Source organism: Mustela putorius, unplaced genomic scaffold (assembly GCF_011764305.1).
Source record: "Mustela putorius furo isolate JIRA1106 unplaced genomic scaffold, ASM1176430v1.1 tig00003949_pilon_pilon_pilon, whole genome shotgun sequence".
NCBI lineage: Eukaryota > Metazoa > Chordata > Mammalia > Carnivora > Mustelidae > Mustela > Mustela putorius.
Genome location: NW_025422093.1, coordinates 735,751 through 749,827, shown reverse-complemented (window position 1 = coordinate 749,827; position 14,077 = coordinate 735,751). Strand labels below are relative to the sequence as shown.

The window sequence follows — 14,077 nt, the reverse complement described above, 5'->3', positions numbered from 1 at the left end:
CAGCTATAAATTTTTTTTTCAATTATAATTTATTCTTTGATCCAATAGTTCCACAAATGTGCTTTTCAAAAAAGATTCCAAATAGTGGGGTAATTTCACTTATTACCTAAATACAATTTGAAAATCCCAGGGTCATTTTTGTTCATTTTACATGTGTCCTTGAAAAGTACATGTTACAACGTCTTGATTAATTAAACTTGTATCACTAGATAGTAATCATCATTAGCAATTTCTTTTGAAAAAAATATAGCTATATCAGCAATCTCTGGTTAGTAATTCTTGGATTTTTTTTTTCATCCTTTGACATTCAAACTTCCCCTGTCTTTACTTTTGGTGAGCTTCTTATAAACAACATATACCTAGATTTTGGTTTCTATTCTAAGCTCTAAGTATTAGTGCTTTGAAGAATATAGATTTTACTGTATATTTATTATGATTACAGATATATCTGGATGCATTTTATCATCATATTTTCCATTTGTCCCATACTTTTCCTAGGGTTTTTTTTTTCTCTTCACTTGTTTCTTCTTTTGGGTAGACCAAGTTTCATATTTTCTCATCCTATTTGTCCCTTCTCCACATTTTCAAGTTATGCTGTATATTGTTAAACATTTCTCAGTAGTTACTGATGTTTTAACATGCTTCCTTGGAGTGTCTAAAGTAAATCAATACCTTTATCTTTCTTCCAAAAAATAATAAAATCCTCGAACATTTAACCTTTTATTCCATTTTTACTTAACTATATGCTATTATATCCAGGAAGATTAATTCTGTATTTTTAATTATACTAAGTATAAATGAATATTAATCCTTTATGAAAGCTAATATTTGAGCAGAAGTAACTCCATATATTTATCATTTCTTCTCCTTACAAATGCTTGTATTTGTAACTTTTTTGTTTCTCTTCTGTAATTTTTTCAGTGAAGTTGTTGACAAACTACACAACTTCATAGTTGTGTAAAAATGTCTTTATCTTTGTTCTTGAAATATAGTTGCATGATGTAAAAATACAAAGTTAGTAGCTATGCTCTCAGGATTTAAAAGGGTGAATCCATTGAATTGTACCAACTATATTTGAGAAATCAGCTAGGACATCTCTCACTTCTTATTATTTTAACATCAAAGAGACTACACTTTTCCTCATTCTGTATTCTTAGTACCTTTCTCAAGAATCAATTTACCATAAAGGTTTGAATTTATTTCTGGGTGATCTATTCTGCTCCTACAGTCTATCTGTATGTTTTTCATGTCAGTATCATACTGCTTTAATTACTTTAGCTCTGTAATATATTTTAGAATCAGAAAGTGTAATGCCTTCAACTTTGTTCTTTTTTTCTCAAGATTGTTTTGGGAGTCTTTGTGGTCTATATGAATTTTATCATTTTTTTCTATTTGTGTAAAGAATGCCATTGAGATATTCACAATGTTGGTATTGAACCTCGTAGATACTTTGAGTAGTATGTACATTTTAACAACAATGAGTCTTTCAATCTATAAACATAAATGTTTTATAATTTCTGTATCCTATTTAATTTTCCTCAGCAGTGCTTTACAGTTTCCAATGTGCAAGTCTTTTAACTCTTTGGTTAAGTTTATTCATAAGTATTCACATTTTTTGTTGCTATCATAAATGGGATTGTTCTCTTAAACTGTTTTTAAGATAGTTCATTATTAGTGTTTAGAAATACAACCAACTTTCTTCCTATGTTGATTTTGTATGCTGCAACTTTACTGAATTTGTTTATTGTATTTCTAACAGGTTTTTTTGTTGTTGAATCTTTAGGGTTTTCTACTTACATGATCATGTAATCTTGCCAGCAGAGAGAGTTTTACTTCTTCTTTTCCAATTTACAAATACCTTTACTTTTTTTTTCTTGTCTAATTGTTCTGGCTGGAACTACAAGTACTATGTTGAGTGTAAGTAGAAGAATAGGCATCCTTCCCTTGTACTAGATCTTAGAGGAAAAGATTTAAGTATTTCCTCCTCATTGATTATGATATCAGCTATGAGGTTTTCACATATAGTCTTCACATAGGTCGGCTTTATTGTTGAAATGAGTTCCTTCTGAATCTAATTTGTTGAGAATTATTATCATGAACAGGATAATGAATTTTGTCAAATACTGTATTTGCAGTTATCAAGGTGTTCACGGGGGTTTTATCTTTCATTACATTAATGTGCTGTATTACACTAATTGATTTGGGTATGCTGCACCATCCTTGCTTCCCAGAAATAAATCCCATTTGGTCATGACATACAATCCTTTTAATATACTGTGAAATTTAGTTTGCTAGTATTTTCCCAAAGACGTGCACCTAAGTGCATTAGGGATATTGGTCTATAGTTTTCTAATGGTGTCTTTGTCTGTATTTGATATTAGGGTGATCCTGTCTCATAGAATGAGCTTGCAAATGCTCTCTCTTCCAACAAGTGCTGGAAGTTTATAGTGATAAAAGGCTACATAAAGAAAAAAGATAAGTAAATAAATAAATTGCCTTTATACCTTTAGGACTTTTTTGGAAAAGATAATATTAATATACAAGCATTAAGCTAAACTAAGAAAGAAAGAAGACTGAAATAAAATTCCCTTTCCTAGGAGGTTTTTAATTACTGTTTCAATTTCCTTCTTTGTTTTGGTCTATCCAAATTTTCTATTTAATCTTGATTCAATCATGTCAGGTTATAAGTTTTCAAGAATTTATCCATTTCTTCTAGGTTATCTAAATTGTTGACATGTAATTGTTCATAGATTCTTAAGATTCTTCCTATTTCTCTGTTATCTGTTGTAATGTCTCCTCTTTATGATTTGATTTCAGTCTTCTTTATTTTGCTTAATGCTTGTACATTAATATCTTTTTCAAAAAAAGCTCTTAGTTTCATTGATCCTTTCTATTATTATTCTGATTTCTCCTTCATTTATTTCTGCTCAGATCTTTGTTATTTCCTTTCATCTGCTGATTTTGGGCATATTTTACTCTTCTTCATAGTTCTTAAAGGTATAAAGGCAATTTATTTATTTATATTTTTCTTTATGTAGGCATTTATCACTATAAACTTCCCTCTTAGTACAGCTTTTGATGCATCCCGTAATTTTTAATAAACTATATTTTCACTTTCATTTGTCACAAGATATTTTTTAAATACTCTTTTAATATCCTCTTTAGCCCAATGTTGGGTTGTTCATAAGTGCATTGTTTAGTTTTCACCTATTTGTGAATTTTCCCATTTTCCTGCTGTTACCGATTTCTAGTTTCATACCACTGGAGATAGAAATGAGACATCATATGATTTCAAATTTCTTATAGTTATTAAGGCTTGTTTTGTTTGCTTATCATGTACATAGTTTCTTGCTGTTGAGTAGAAGGTTCTATATATGTATTAGGTCTATCTGTCTATAATGTTGTTCAAGTCCACTGTTTCTTCATTGTTTGTCTCTCAGAATGTACTATCCATTATTAAAAGCGAGCTATTACCGTTGCCTACTCTTATTCTATTGCTGTCAATTTCTCCCTTCAGATCAGTAAATATTTGTTTTATATATTCAGGAATTCTGATGCTGGGTGCACATATATTTATAACCATTATAACTTCCTATTGAACTGACACTATTATCTATATATAATGACCTCCTTTGACTCTAGAAATAGTTTTTAATTTAAGTTCTATTTTCTCTGATATAGGTATAGCCACTGTCTTAGTTAATATTTCATGGAATATTTTTCCCCCATCCCTTCACTTCTAGCAATGAATATTATGAAAACCAAAGTGAGTTTCATATAGACAGTTTATAGTTAGAACTTTGTTCTTTATCTATTTAGCCACTCTATGTCTTTTGATTGAAGAACTTAATCCATTTACATTTAAAGTAATTATTACCAGGTAAAGATTTACAACTGTGAGTGTGTGCTTCTCTGACTGTTTCATAATTTCTTTGTCCCTTTCTTCCTCTCTTGCTGTTTTCCTTTATTTAAAGACTTTTTGTGGTAGTATGCCCTAATTCCTTTCTCTTTACCTTTTATGTATCTACAAGTTTTTTCTTTGTGATCACAATGAGGTTTATATAACACATCTTATAACAGTCTAATTTAAACTGATAAGATTTAACATTAATTGCATACAAAAAACTAAACTTCTATTCCACCTTCCCATTATACCTTCTGAAGTTACAATGTACATCCTCTTATATTGTGTATCCATTAACATAATTTCATTAGTTATTTTGAATGTATTGTTTTTTAACATTAATATAAAAATTAAAAATTATTTACTCACCACCATTAAAGTAATAACAGTGTCTGTTTGTCCATATAATTACCTTTTACAATGAGTTTCATATTGTTATCTCTTATGTTGTTTAGAGTCCAGTCATCTCAATTTGAAGAACTCCCTTTAGCATTTCCAGTAGGTAGAGCTACTGGTAATGTGCCCTTTCATTTTTGAGAAAGCCTTTATCCTCTCTTCATTTTTGAAGGACAAGTTTGTCAGGTATAATATTCTTGATTTGTATTTCTTTTTCTTTCAAGAAATCTGAATGTATCATCACATTCCCTTTTGGTCAGCGAGGTTCCTGTTAATTCTCTTGTTGCTTTTAAATTTCTTTTTGTTGTTATTTTTTGGCAATTTGGTTATACTGTTTCTTGGTGTGGGTCTCTCTCACTCATCATTTTTGGTATTCTTTAGATTAGGTTAAGGGAACTCTGGCATATCAAGCATAATAACATTCGTATTATAGGGGGATCCAAAAAGGAGATAGAGAGAGAACGGGATAGAAAGCTTATTTGAGGAAATACTATTTGAAAATTTCCCTAATCTAAAGAAAAAAACAGATACCTGGGTCCAAAAATAATAATTAAACATAATAATAAATAATAATAATAAGCATAATAATGAATAAACATAATAATTAAAATGGTAAAAACTAATAATGAAAGAATTATAAAAACAGCAAGAGAAAAGAAAACAGATACATACAAGGAAAACTTATGAGATATCAGCTGATTCAAACTTTGCAGGCCAGAAGAGAATGGCATGATACTTGCAAAGTGCTGAAAGGAAAAAAAATCCCACAAACAAGAACACTCTACTCAACAAGGTTATCATTCAGAACTGAAGGAAATGTAAAGCTTTCCAAGCAAAAGTTAAATAACTTCATCATCACTAAACCAACCTCACAAAAAATATTAAAGGGAACCCTTTAAAAGTGGCAAGGAAAGGCCATAACTACTTTTAAGGAAAGAAAAATTAAAAAAAGGAAACAAATTCACAGGTAAAAGCAGACATACAGCAAATGTAGTATATTAATCACACAAAAAGTCAGTATTGGAAGTTAAAACACAAAAGTAGTAAAACCAATTATTATACAAAAATTAGTCAAGTGATACACAAAATAAAAAGATATAAAACATGATATCATATACATAAAACATGGAGAACAGCATAAAAACCTGGTGCTTTAGGAATATGCCTGAACTAAAGCAAATATCAACTTAATATAGACTGCTATACAGGTAGAATCTTATATATGAATCCAGTGTAACAACAAATTAAACACCTATAATAAATTTTTTAAAAAATGAAAAGAAAGGAATCCAAGCATCACACTAAAGAAAGTCATCAAACCACAGGGGAAGAGAGCAAGAGAAGAAGAAAGAAATAGAGAAGAACTACAAAAACAACCAGAAAATAATTAATAAAATGACAATAGGTAGATACCTATCAATAATTACTTAAATGTAAATGGACCAAATGCTCCAATTAAAAGACACAGGGTGACTAAATGGGTAAAAAGTGAGACCCATCTATATAATACCTATAAGAAACTTACTTCAGACCTAAGGACACATACAGGCTGAAAGTAAGGAGTGGAAAAAGATATTCCATGTAAATGGAGGCCAAAAAAAAGTTTACTACTTATATCACACAATGTAGACTTTAAAAGAAAGACTAAAAAAAACAAAGAAGGGCATTACACAGTGATAAAGGGATCAATTCAACAAGAGGATACAACAATTATAAATGTCTAAGCACTCAACATAGGAGCTCCTAAATACCTAGGGCAAGACCTATAGGAAGAAATTGATAGGAATACAAAAATAGTAAGAAAGACTGATCTAAAGGCACCTGTACCCCAATGTTTATAGCAGCAATGTCCACAATAGCCAAACTGTGGGAAAGAACAGAAATATCCATTGACAGATGAATGGATAAAGATATAGTATGTACATACAATGGAATATTATTAGGCCATCAGAAAGAATGAATACTTACCATTTACATTAACATGGTTGGAACTGGAGGGTATTATGCTGAGTGAAATTAGTCCATCAGAGAAAGACAATTATCATATGGTTTCACTCATATGTGGAATATAAGAAACATTGCAGAGGATCATATGGATCATATTTATGGATATCTCTTCTCAGGCAAGGAAACAAAAGCAAAAATCAACTCTTGGGACTACACCTAAATAAAATGTTTTTCCACCAGGAAAATGCAAATCAAAACCACTATGAGGTATCAACGCACACCAGTCACAATGGCCAGTATCACAAAGACAAGAAATAAATGTTGTCAAGAATATGAAGAAGAAGGACGCCTCCATGCAATGTTAGTAGAAAAATAAATTGGTGCAATCATTGTGATAAACAGTACGGAATTTCCTCAAAAATTAAAAGTAGAACTACCGTGCAGTCCATTAATTTCCCTACTAGTTATTTTCTCCAAAAAAAACCCCAAAATACTAATTTAAAAAGAAATATTCATTCCTATGTTTATTGCAGCATTATTTACAATAGTTAAACTATGTGTTAACCCAAAGGTCCATCAATAAATGAATGGGTAAAGAAGAAATGTTACTTATCAACAATGAAATATTATACAGACATAGAAAACGATGAAATATTGTCATTTACAACAACATGTATGGACTTAGAGGGTATTATGCTAAGTGAAGTAAGTCAAACAGGAAAGACAAATACCACATGATTTCACATAAATGTGGAATCTATAAAACAAAATAAATAAGCAAAAAAACCATATTTTAAATATGAGAACAAACTGTTGCTAAAGGTGAGATGGGTGAGGGGATGAGCAAAATAGATGAAGGGCATGAAGGAATAGAAGCAAACTTCTATTTATAAAAAAAATTAGTCATAGAGATAAAAAGTACAGCCTAGGGAATATAGTCAATAACACTGCATTAAATTGTTTGCCAACAGATGGTAACTATATTTATCATGGGGAGCACTGATATATACGCCATATACCTGAAACTAATAATATATCATATGTCAATCATACTTCAACAATTAAAACAAAAACAAAAACTTTGTTTCTCAAGGAGAAGCTGGGAAATCGGGGTTCCATCTCATTTATATGGTGCTGTGTTAGAGGTAGAGTTTATAGTGAAAGTGTACTCAGCATTTCCTACCTATTTTGAAGTGGGCATTTTCTCAGTTGCTCAATGTACAGGAGTCTTTCAAATAATTTCTGGATTTCTCTCAGAGGTAACTGATCCGTGTGTAGTTGTTTATTCAGTGTGTTCGTGGGCAGAGGCACAAACTTCTTTTAAAAATACTCCTTTGGGGGGTGTGCCTGGGTGGCTCAGAGGGTTAAGCCTCTGCCTTCGGTTCAGGCCATGATCTCAGGGTCCTGGGATTGAGTCCCGCATTGGGCTCTCTGCTCAGCAGGGAGCCTGCTTCCACCTCTCTCTCTCTGCCTGCCTCTCTGCTTACATGTGATCCCTGTCTGTCAAATAAATGAATAAAATCTTTAAAAAAAATACTTTTTTGGTATCTTCTATCAATCCTAGGAAATTCTTAGTAATTTTTTTATACTTTTCTCTCTTCTGGATCTTGTATTAGAATATTTTAAAACTTGTCACACATCTTCTATGTATCTTAACTGCCTTAAAAAATATTTTTGTGTGTGTGTGTTTCTGTGGTGCATTATAAAGAACTTCTTAAACCCTATCTCTCAGATCATTAATTCTCTATCTAATCTGTCTTGCCTAACCATTGAATTTTTCACGATTATATTTTTCATTTTAGATAGCTCTGCCCGGTCAATTTTGACAGCCTTTTGTTCCTTCACCATACTCATCACACTTTAGTAAATAAGTAAGTGAATAACATATATTAAGCATATTTATATTCACTATCATAATTTCAATATATGCAGTGTTTGAAGTTCTGATACTGCCGCTTGTTTTCTGCAAAGTCTCATTCATGTATCTTGCCTATTTGTGTGAATTGTGACAATTTATTTTTCTAAGACCTGTATGAGAATTTTTTGTGGACTAGGTAAGAAGTAAACAGAGAACTTGAATTTACTTCTGGCATGTACTTGGAGGTACTGCTAAGACAGAACCACCTTATATTTTCAGCTTGGGTTTAAAAGCTATTCAGATAATATGAATTCTGACCCAAAGTCCAGATAAAGATAAGGTTATGGGTAAAAAATCTCTAAGACAGTCGTGCCTGAATGGCCCAGTCAGTTAAGCCTCCAACTCTTCATTTTGGCTCAGGTCATGATCTCATCATAGTTGGAAATTGAGCCCCCCTTCAGGCTCCACACTTGGCAGGAAGTCTGCTACACTCCCTCTCCCTCTCCTCCCTCTGCTTTTCCCCTCACCCCACTCTTGGTGTGCGTACACTCTCTCTAAAATAAATAAATAAATCTTAAAAAAAAAATCTCCAAGGTATTTTATATTCTTTTTTCTGAGCTGCCCAGAGCCAAAGTTAAGCCAGCCAAGTTTTCCTATCTTTTGCTATAGGAAAGTGTTTTCCTTGTTCATTCAATAAGATGGTCAAATTAAAGGATCCTCAGCTTCATGCAAAGGCTCTTATGTGACTTTCCAGGTGGCAGAATATAAGCTTTGCTTTTTGTCCTCAGTTCATGGTCTTTCAAAATTCAAGCTACAGGCCATAATGGAAAAGAAATTCTCACATCTGCCAGCACAGTGCTGTTGCTGGCTTGCTAATCTGGATGTCGGCTCTTTGTATCTGGCTGACCTCAACTGAATTTACCTATTATATTACCCATGTATTTAAAAATACTTTACATATCACTTTTAGTTCTTCTGGTTCACTATATTTCTAGAAATCAAGCCTTTTTAAAAAGAAATCATATTATAGTGCTTTTAGACATCAGTGATACCTATTTATTCTTTAGCTACGAAATGCTACTCTGAGGATTGTCCTGTTTTCTCCTTCAGGTAAAAACATTCCTCAAAATTATTACTCTTAGTAAAGACAGCAGATCTCAGCAGTTGCAGGGAATCTAAACTAAGGATAGAAATTAGGCTAAATAACTACTAAGAATAGAAAATTTTTCTCTTATCACAGAAAAAAATCTAAGCAGCCTATCCCTTAGATATGTTTCTAGTAGTTACCTCACTAAATTCATGTCCCACTTAAAAGTCAAGTAGAGCAATATACCGCAACTACATACACTACCAACTGGAGAAAGGAAAGGGGAAAAAAGGAGTAAAGGCAAAATGCTCTTCAATCCAAATCACAAAATGACATACAGCATTGCTACCTGCATGCTTTCCTTTCCTCCCTCCTTCTTGCTTCCTTCTTTCAATTCAGTGATAATCACCTTGCACTTACTATGTATAGAGCATCATTCTAGGTGTTGGAAATACAACAAAAAATAGGAATAAAGAAATATGTGAATGATAATACAGAAATTAATACCCCAAAATAAGAAAATAAATATGATAGTTCTTTGAAAACGAAAAAATACTAAAAAAACAAAAACAAACAAACAAACAAAAAAAAAAAAACGCTTGTTATTATCATCTTTATCACATGAGGATCTGGATAATTCTTACAGACCATGATTATAAAAGCTACTTTATCCTACTGCACAAGAGAAAATATGTCTTAATGGACTTGGAGTTTCAAAGCAATTTTCACTGGCAAAGTTTCTTGCTTAAAAGTATTTTCAAAACTCTGTTAATCTATAATTTGACTCTTCTCAACTCTCATTCAGTCACAAATGCAAAAGAATGCCCTATAATTCACATTAGGCTCTCCAAGGAATCAACCCCTCTAGCTTGCATAGTGTTCTAATTCAAGTTCTATTTTCTCCTTTACCAATAAATCTCGGATTCCATACCCTCAACCAGCCATGAGCCAGAATGAAAGATTTAACAAAGCTTCAGCATGGTAGTTGTTGAATAAGCACTCTGATACATTTCCACACTATAAACATTTAATGAGACTTACTCCCAACAGAGTATTTACTACATCAGTTTATTTCATAGTATTATATTTGCAGAGGCAAGACAGAGCAAAGGTTATTTTGGATCTTTTACCAACACAGCTTCCTGTAAATAAAGAAAAATGCAACCATTTAATTTACAAAACCATTTTAAAAAGCTAAATGCTCAATAAATTCTGCTTTATCTAGTTCAGACAGCCTCAGCACCTATTTGTAATTCAGATATTTTATATATATTTTGTACTGGTTTGAGCAGCCTTAGCTTTAACTGAGAACTGATTTCAAAGGTTGTTAAGACAGCATTAAGATTTCTAGGAAATCTTTGGGACTCCCTCTTGCCTTGTTCAGAAGTGAGTCAGCCACTTATCTTGAAAAAGGGAAGGTGCCATCACTATACCTATTCCCACTCCTGTCAGTGCTACACACACACACACACACACACACACACACACACACACACACTTCTCCTTCTCTCTAACCACTGCCTTATCTTGCCTGTAGCAGCTACTTTCAATTAAAGAGAGATAGAAGTCCCAAAAAAGGGAAGAATTTAGAAATCATCTGTTTTCTTCTATAATTCCAAGAATATAGAGTGAGTGTCTGGGATAAACTGGCCATCTTACTCCTGACATAATTCTGTTTAGTACTATGAAAAATGTTATATACAATTCTATCCAGCCATTTTAACAAATTTTACCTCACCATTTAGCTACTCTCCAAATACAGACTAGTTCTATTTAAATGACCCAGGTGCTTGATTACATTTATAATTTCTCTGATGGTTCACACAGACTAAGAATCTTAGCATAAAAAAGCACCTTAAGGAGTATCTGTGAGAATTCAATATAGCACAGAACTTAGAAATAATTTCTGGAATCAGACTAGATCACTTCCTGGATACTACCGCTCACTAGGCTTCTGATTTGAGCAAGTTATATAACTTATCTAAGTCTCAGTTTCATTTTGTTTTATTCTGTAAAACAAAAGTATCTTATAAGGACACTGTAATAATTAAGTCATACATTTATGTTAACTGTTTAGCTATCAAGAAATGTTACATACTAACAAGTTAGGGGGACCTAACTTCTGCTAGTATCACTGGTATAAAATCACTAAGATACACAATCTTGCCTACAAAGAGTTTTCAGTCTTATTATGGGTACCATTCAAGAGTCACCACTAATCATCTACCTTATTTAGAATTTTCACATAGGTGCTAATAATTAGGAACTTAAGTTTTTGCACAGGTATTGATAATAAGGAATTTAATAATGTTAGATTAGAAATAAAGGCATCTGTTTAAAGATATGTAACTAAAAGAAAAACATAAAGGTTAAATGAATTCGATTTTTCATGCTAAGTTTATCATGAAAGTAAAATAATGTTATGAACAATATAGGAATTATATGTGCTTAGTTTATTTTTTACATTACCAGGAAAACTTCAGTAATTTAACTGCATTGATTTCATTTGGGAAGAATTTGCCTCCAAATAGCCATTTCCACTCATGATAAGGAGAGCTAAAGTTTATCGAGCACTTATTATGTGCCAGTCACTGTTCTAAGCATTTTACCTGTACTATTAATTTACTGATTCTGACCACACTATGATGTAGGCCCTACTATTATTCCCATTTTAGTGGTAAGAAAACTGAGAATTAAATAACTTTCCTAATAAGTGCCATAGCAGAGATAGGAACCTCAGCATAAAGAGATCTAAAACCCTTATCTTTAAGCATTACTCTACCTTGCTTCCCATTAAACTGTATGTCTGACTTGTATAGCTAATTATCTTTGACATCAAACTTGAATGTCTGATAAATATCTCAAACTCAACATGTTGAAAATTGAATTTCTGATCTCCCTCTCAAAACTGGCTTCACCCACAGTGTTCCCTATCATGGTTGATGAAAGCTATCCATGCAGTTGCTAAAGAAAAAACAAGAAAACAAAAACAAAAAACCTTGTCATTATCTCTGGTAGACACAGAGGTGTACTGTCCATATCTCCCTTCCAAGTAGGACTTACTGCTCAGCTGTGGGGACTGAGGCCAGCAGATGGCCCCCAGTGGTCAGTTCCTCAGTTGCAAGGGACTGCTCCTTCTTCCCTATCCCTGGACATCATATAGCCTTCCCAGGGCAGGATGACCTGCGCCCAGTGACAGACAGAGGCAAAGGGAAAAAAAAAAAAAAAGAGGAAAGAAAAAAAAAAAAGCCTGGCTATTTCTGTTTGACAAGGTACACTTGAGGGGACTCCTCCTTCTAGAGCTCTCTGCTGATTGATCTAGGCTTTGTGGATCTGGCTTACAGGTAGACTTCTTTGGCTCAATCCTGCTCCCTTCCTCTTCCCTTCTCATATACTAATACGTAACAACACTCTGTATCCCAAACTCTGTTCAGTGTGTGTTTTGGATGACCCAGCCTGCAAGGTCAGCCATGACTCCTTTCTCTCACATCTGACATCTGTTCTGTCAAATCCAGTTGGCTTCACTTATAAAATTTACCTTAATATTCAGTGATGCCACCCTGGTCCAAACTAAACTGTGAGATGGATTGAGGTGATCAACATAAAATGTAAGAATGGAACATATATTGCCATAATAGCTTTCTGCCTGGTTTTTCAGCTTCTCTCTTTGTTCCCCTTCAGTCTATACTCTACAGGCAGCCGATATAGTCCTTTTAAGACTCAAGTGTCATACCTCTGCTTAGTACCTTACAATAAATCCCATTTAACTTGAAGTAAAAGTCAGAGCCACTAAAAGCCTACAGAGTCCTCCATAACCTGTCCCCATTGGGTCTCCTTAGTTCAGCTCTGACTTATCCCCTTATTCTCCCCACTCAGGCACCCTGGTTTCTGTGCTGTCCCTTAAACAGTGGGACATGATTTCAAACCTTCATCCTAGATCCCCATCTGCCCAATTATCTAATCTCTTTCAAGCCTCCAAGTCATCTTGCCTTCTCAATGTAACATTCATTACAATTTACTTATCTACGATGTCCATTTTGTTTTTTTGCCTCTATTCTTCTTTGAGAACATAAGCTTCATGGGAGCAGTACTCAATTTGATCCCAAGCATAAAGAACATAGCCAATGATAAGTATTTGTGGAATGGATAAATCCTATATTTCGTAAATTGATTGATGTAAACTAAAATCATCATTTCAGTGTAATCAACAATCCCACTTAAAATTCATTGACTTCCTTGGGAGAAATGTAAAGGAATATTTTCTTGCTAATCATTTTATTGGAAGACACAAGGCAATGATGGAGACTGATAAAGTAATTGGATTTTTATTTACTCACAGTCTATACTCCAATCTGAAAACCCATATCTGTTATTTTCATATTGAGACACAGCAAATCACATTTTATCTTTCTCTCCACTTACCTCAAGCTCATCAAGGGCACTTCCTAGTGTTGCTGCCTTAGGTTCTGGTGGGGCAAGCGTATTCTGGATGCCTTGTGAAGCATTTGAAATTACATTGAGGGCATTGTGAATTTCTTCACAAACTGTGTCCTTGCTGGCTTGGAGGGAAGCAACATCAGAATGTTCCAAACAAGCTGAGCAAATTGAATGCAAGAGGGGGGAGTTCTCCTTCAGTGAGGCCCGGGCCCCTGCAATTTCATCCCTCTGATTTGGAGATTTTAAGTCCTAAGGAAACACATAAAAAGAGAGCTTCCTTACCATGGGTTATAAAAGAAAGATTTATACAAAAAAGCTCCATTTTTCTGTCAATATAAATGAAAAGATAATAGACACTAAGAAGTCAGGTATAAGTTAAAATCAAGGGCATCAATTATTTCTACACTCCTTCAGATTCTGTTAAAAAGTTCTACAATAGGAAAGCTGA

The 14,077-nt window shown here is 33.3% G+C and overlaps 1 protein-coding gene across 3 annotated transcripts in view; it reads right to left on the bottom strand.

Annotated features, from left to right (window-relative positions):
• CTNNA3 (catenin alpha 3) overlaps window positions 1-14,077 on the bottom strand; it is a 1,821,555-nt gene that overhangs the window by 1,339,153 nt on the left and 468,325 nt on the right. For all 3 annotated transcript variants that reach the window (XM_045069885.1, XM_045069887.1, XM_045069886.1), the window contains exon 6: window positions 13,615-13,878. In XM_045069885.1, the coding sequence (XP_044925820.1) occupies window positions 13,615-13,878 (264 nt within the window). The remainder of the gene's footprint in view (window positions 1-13,614; window positions 13,879-14,077) is intronic.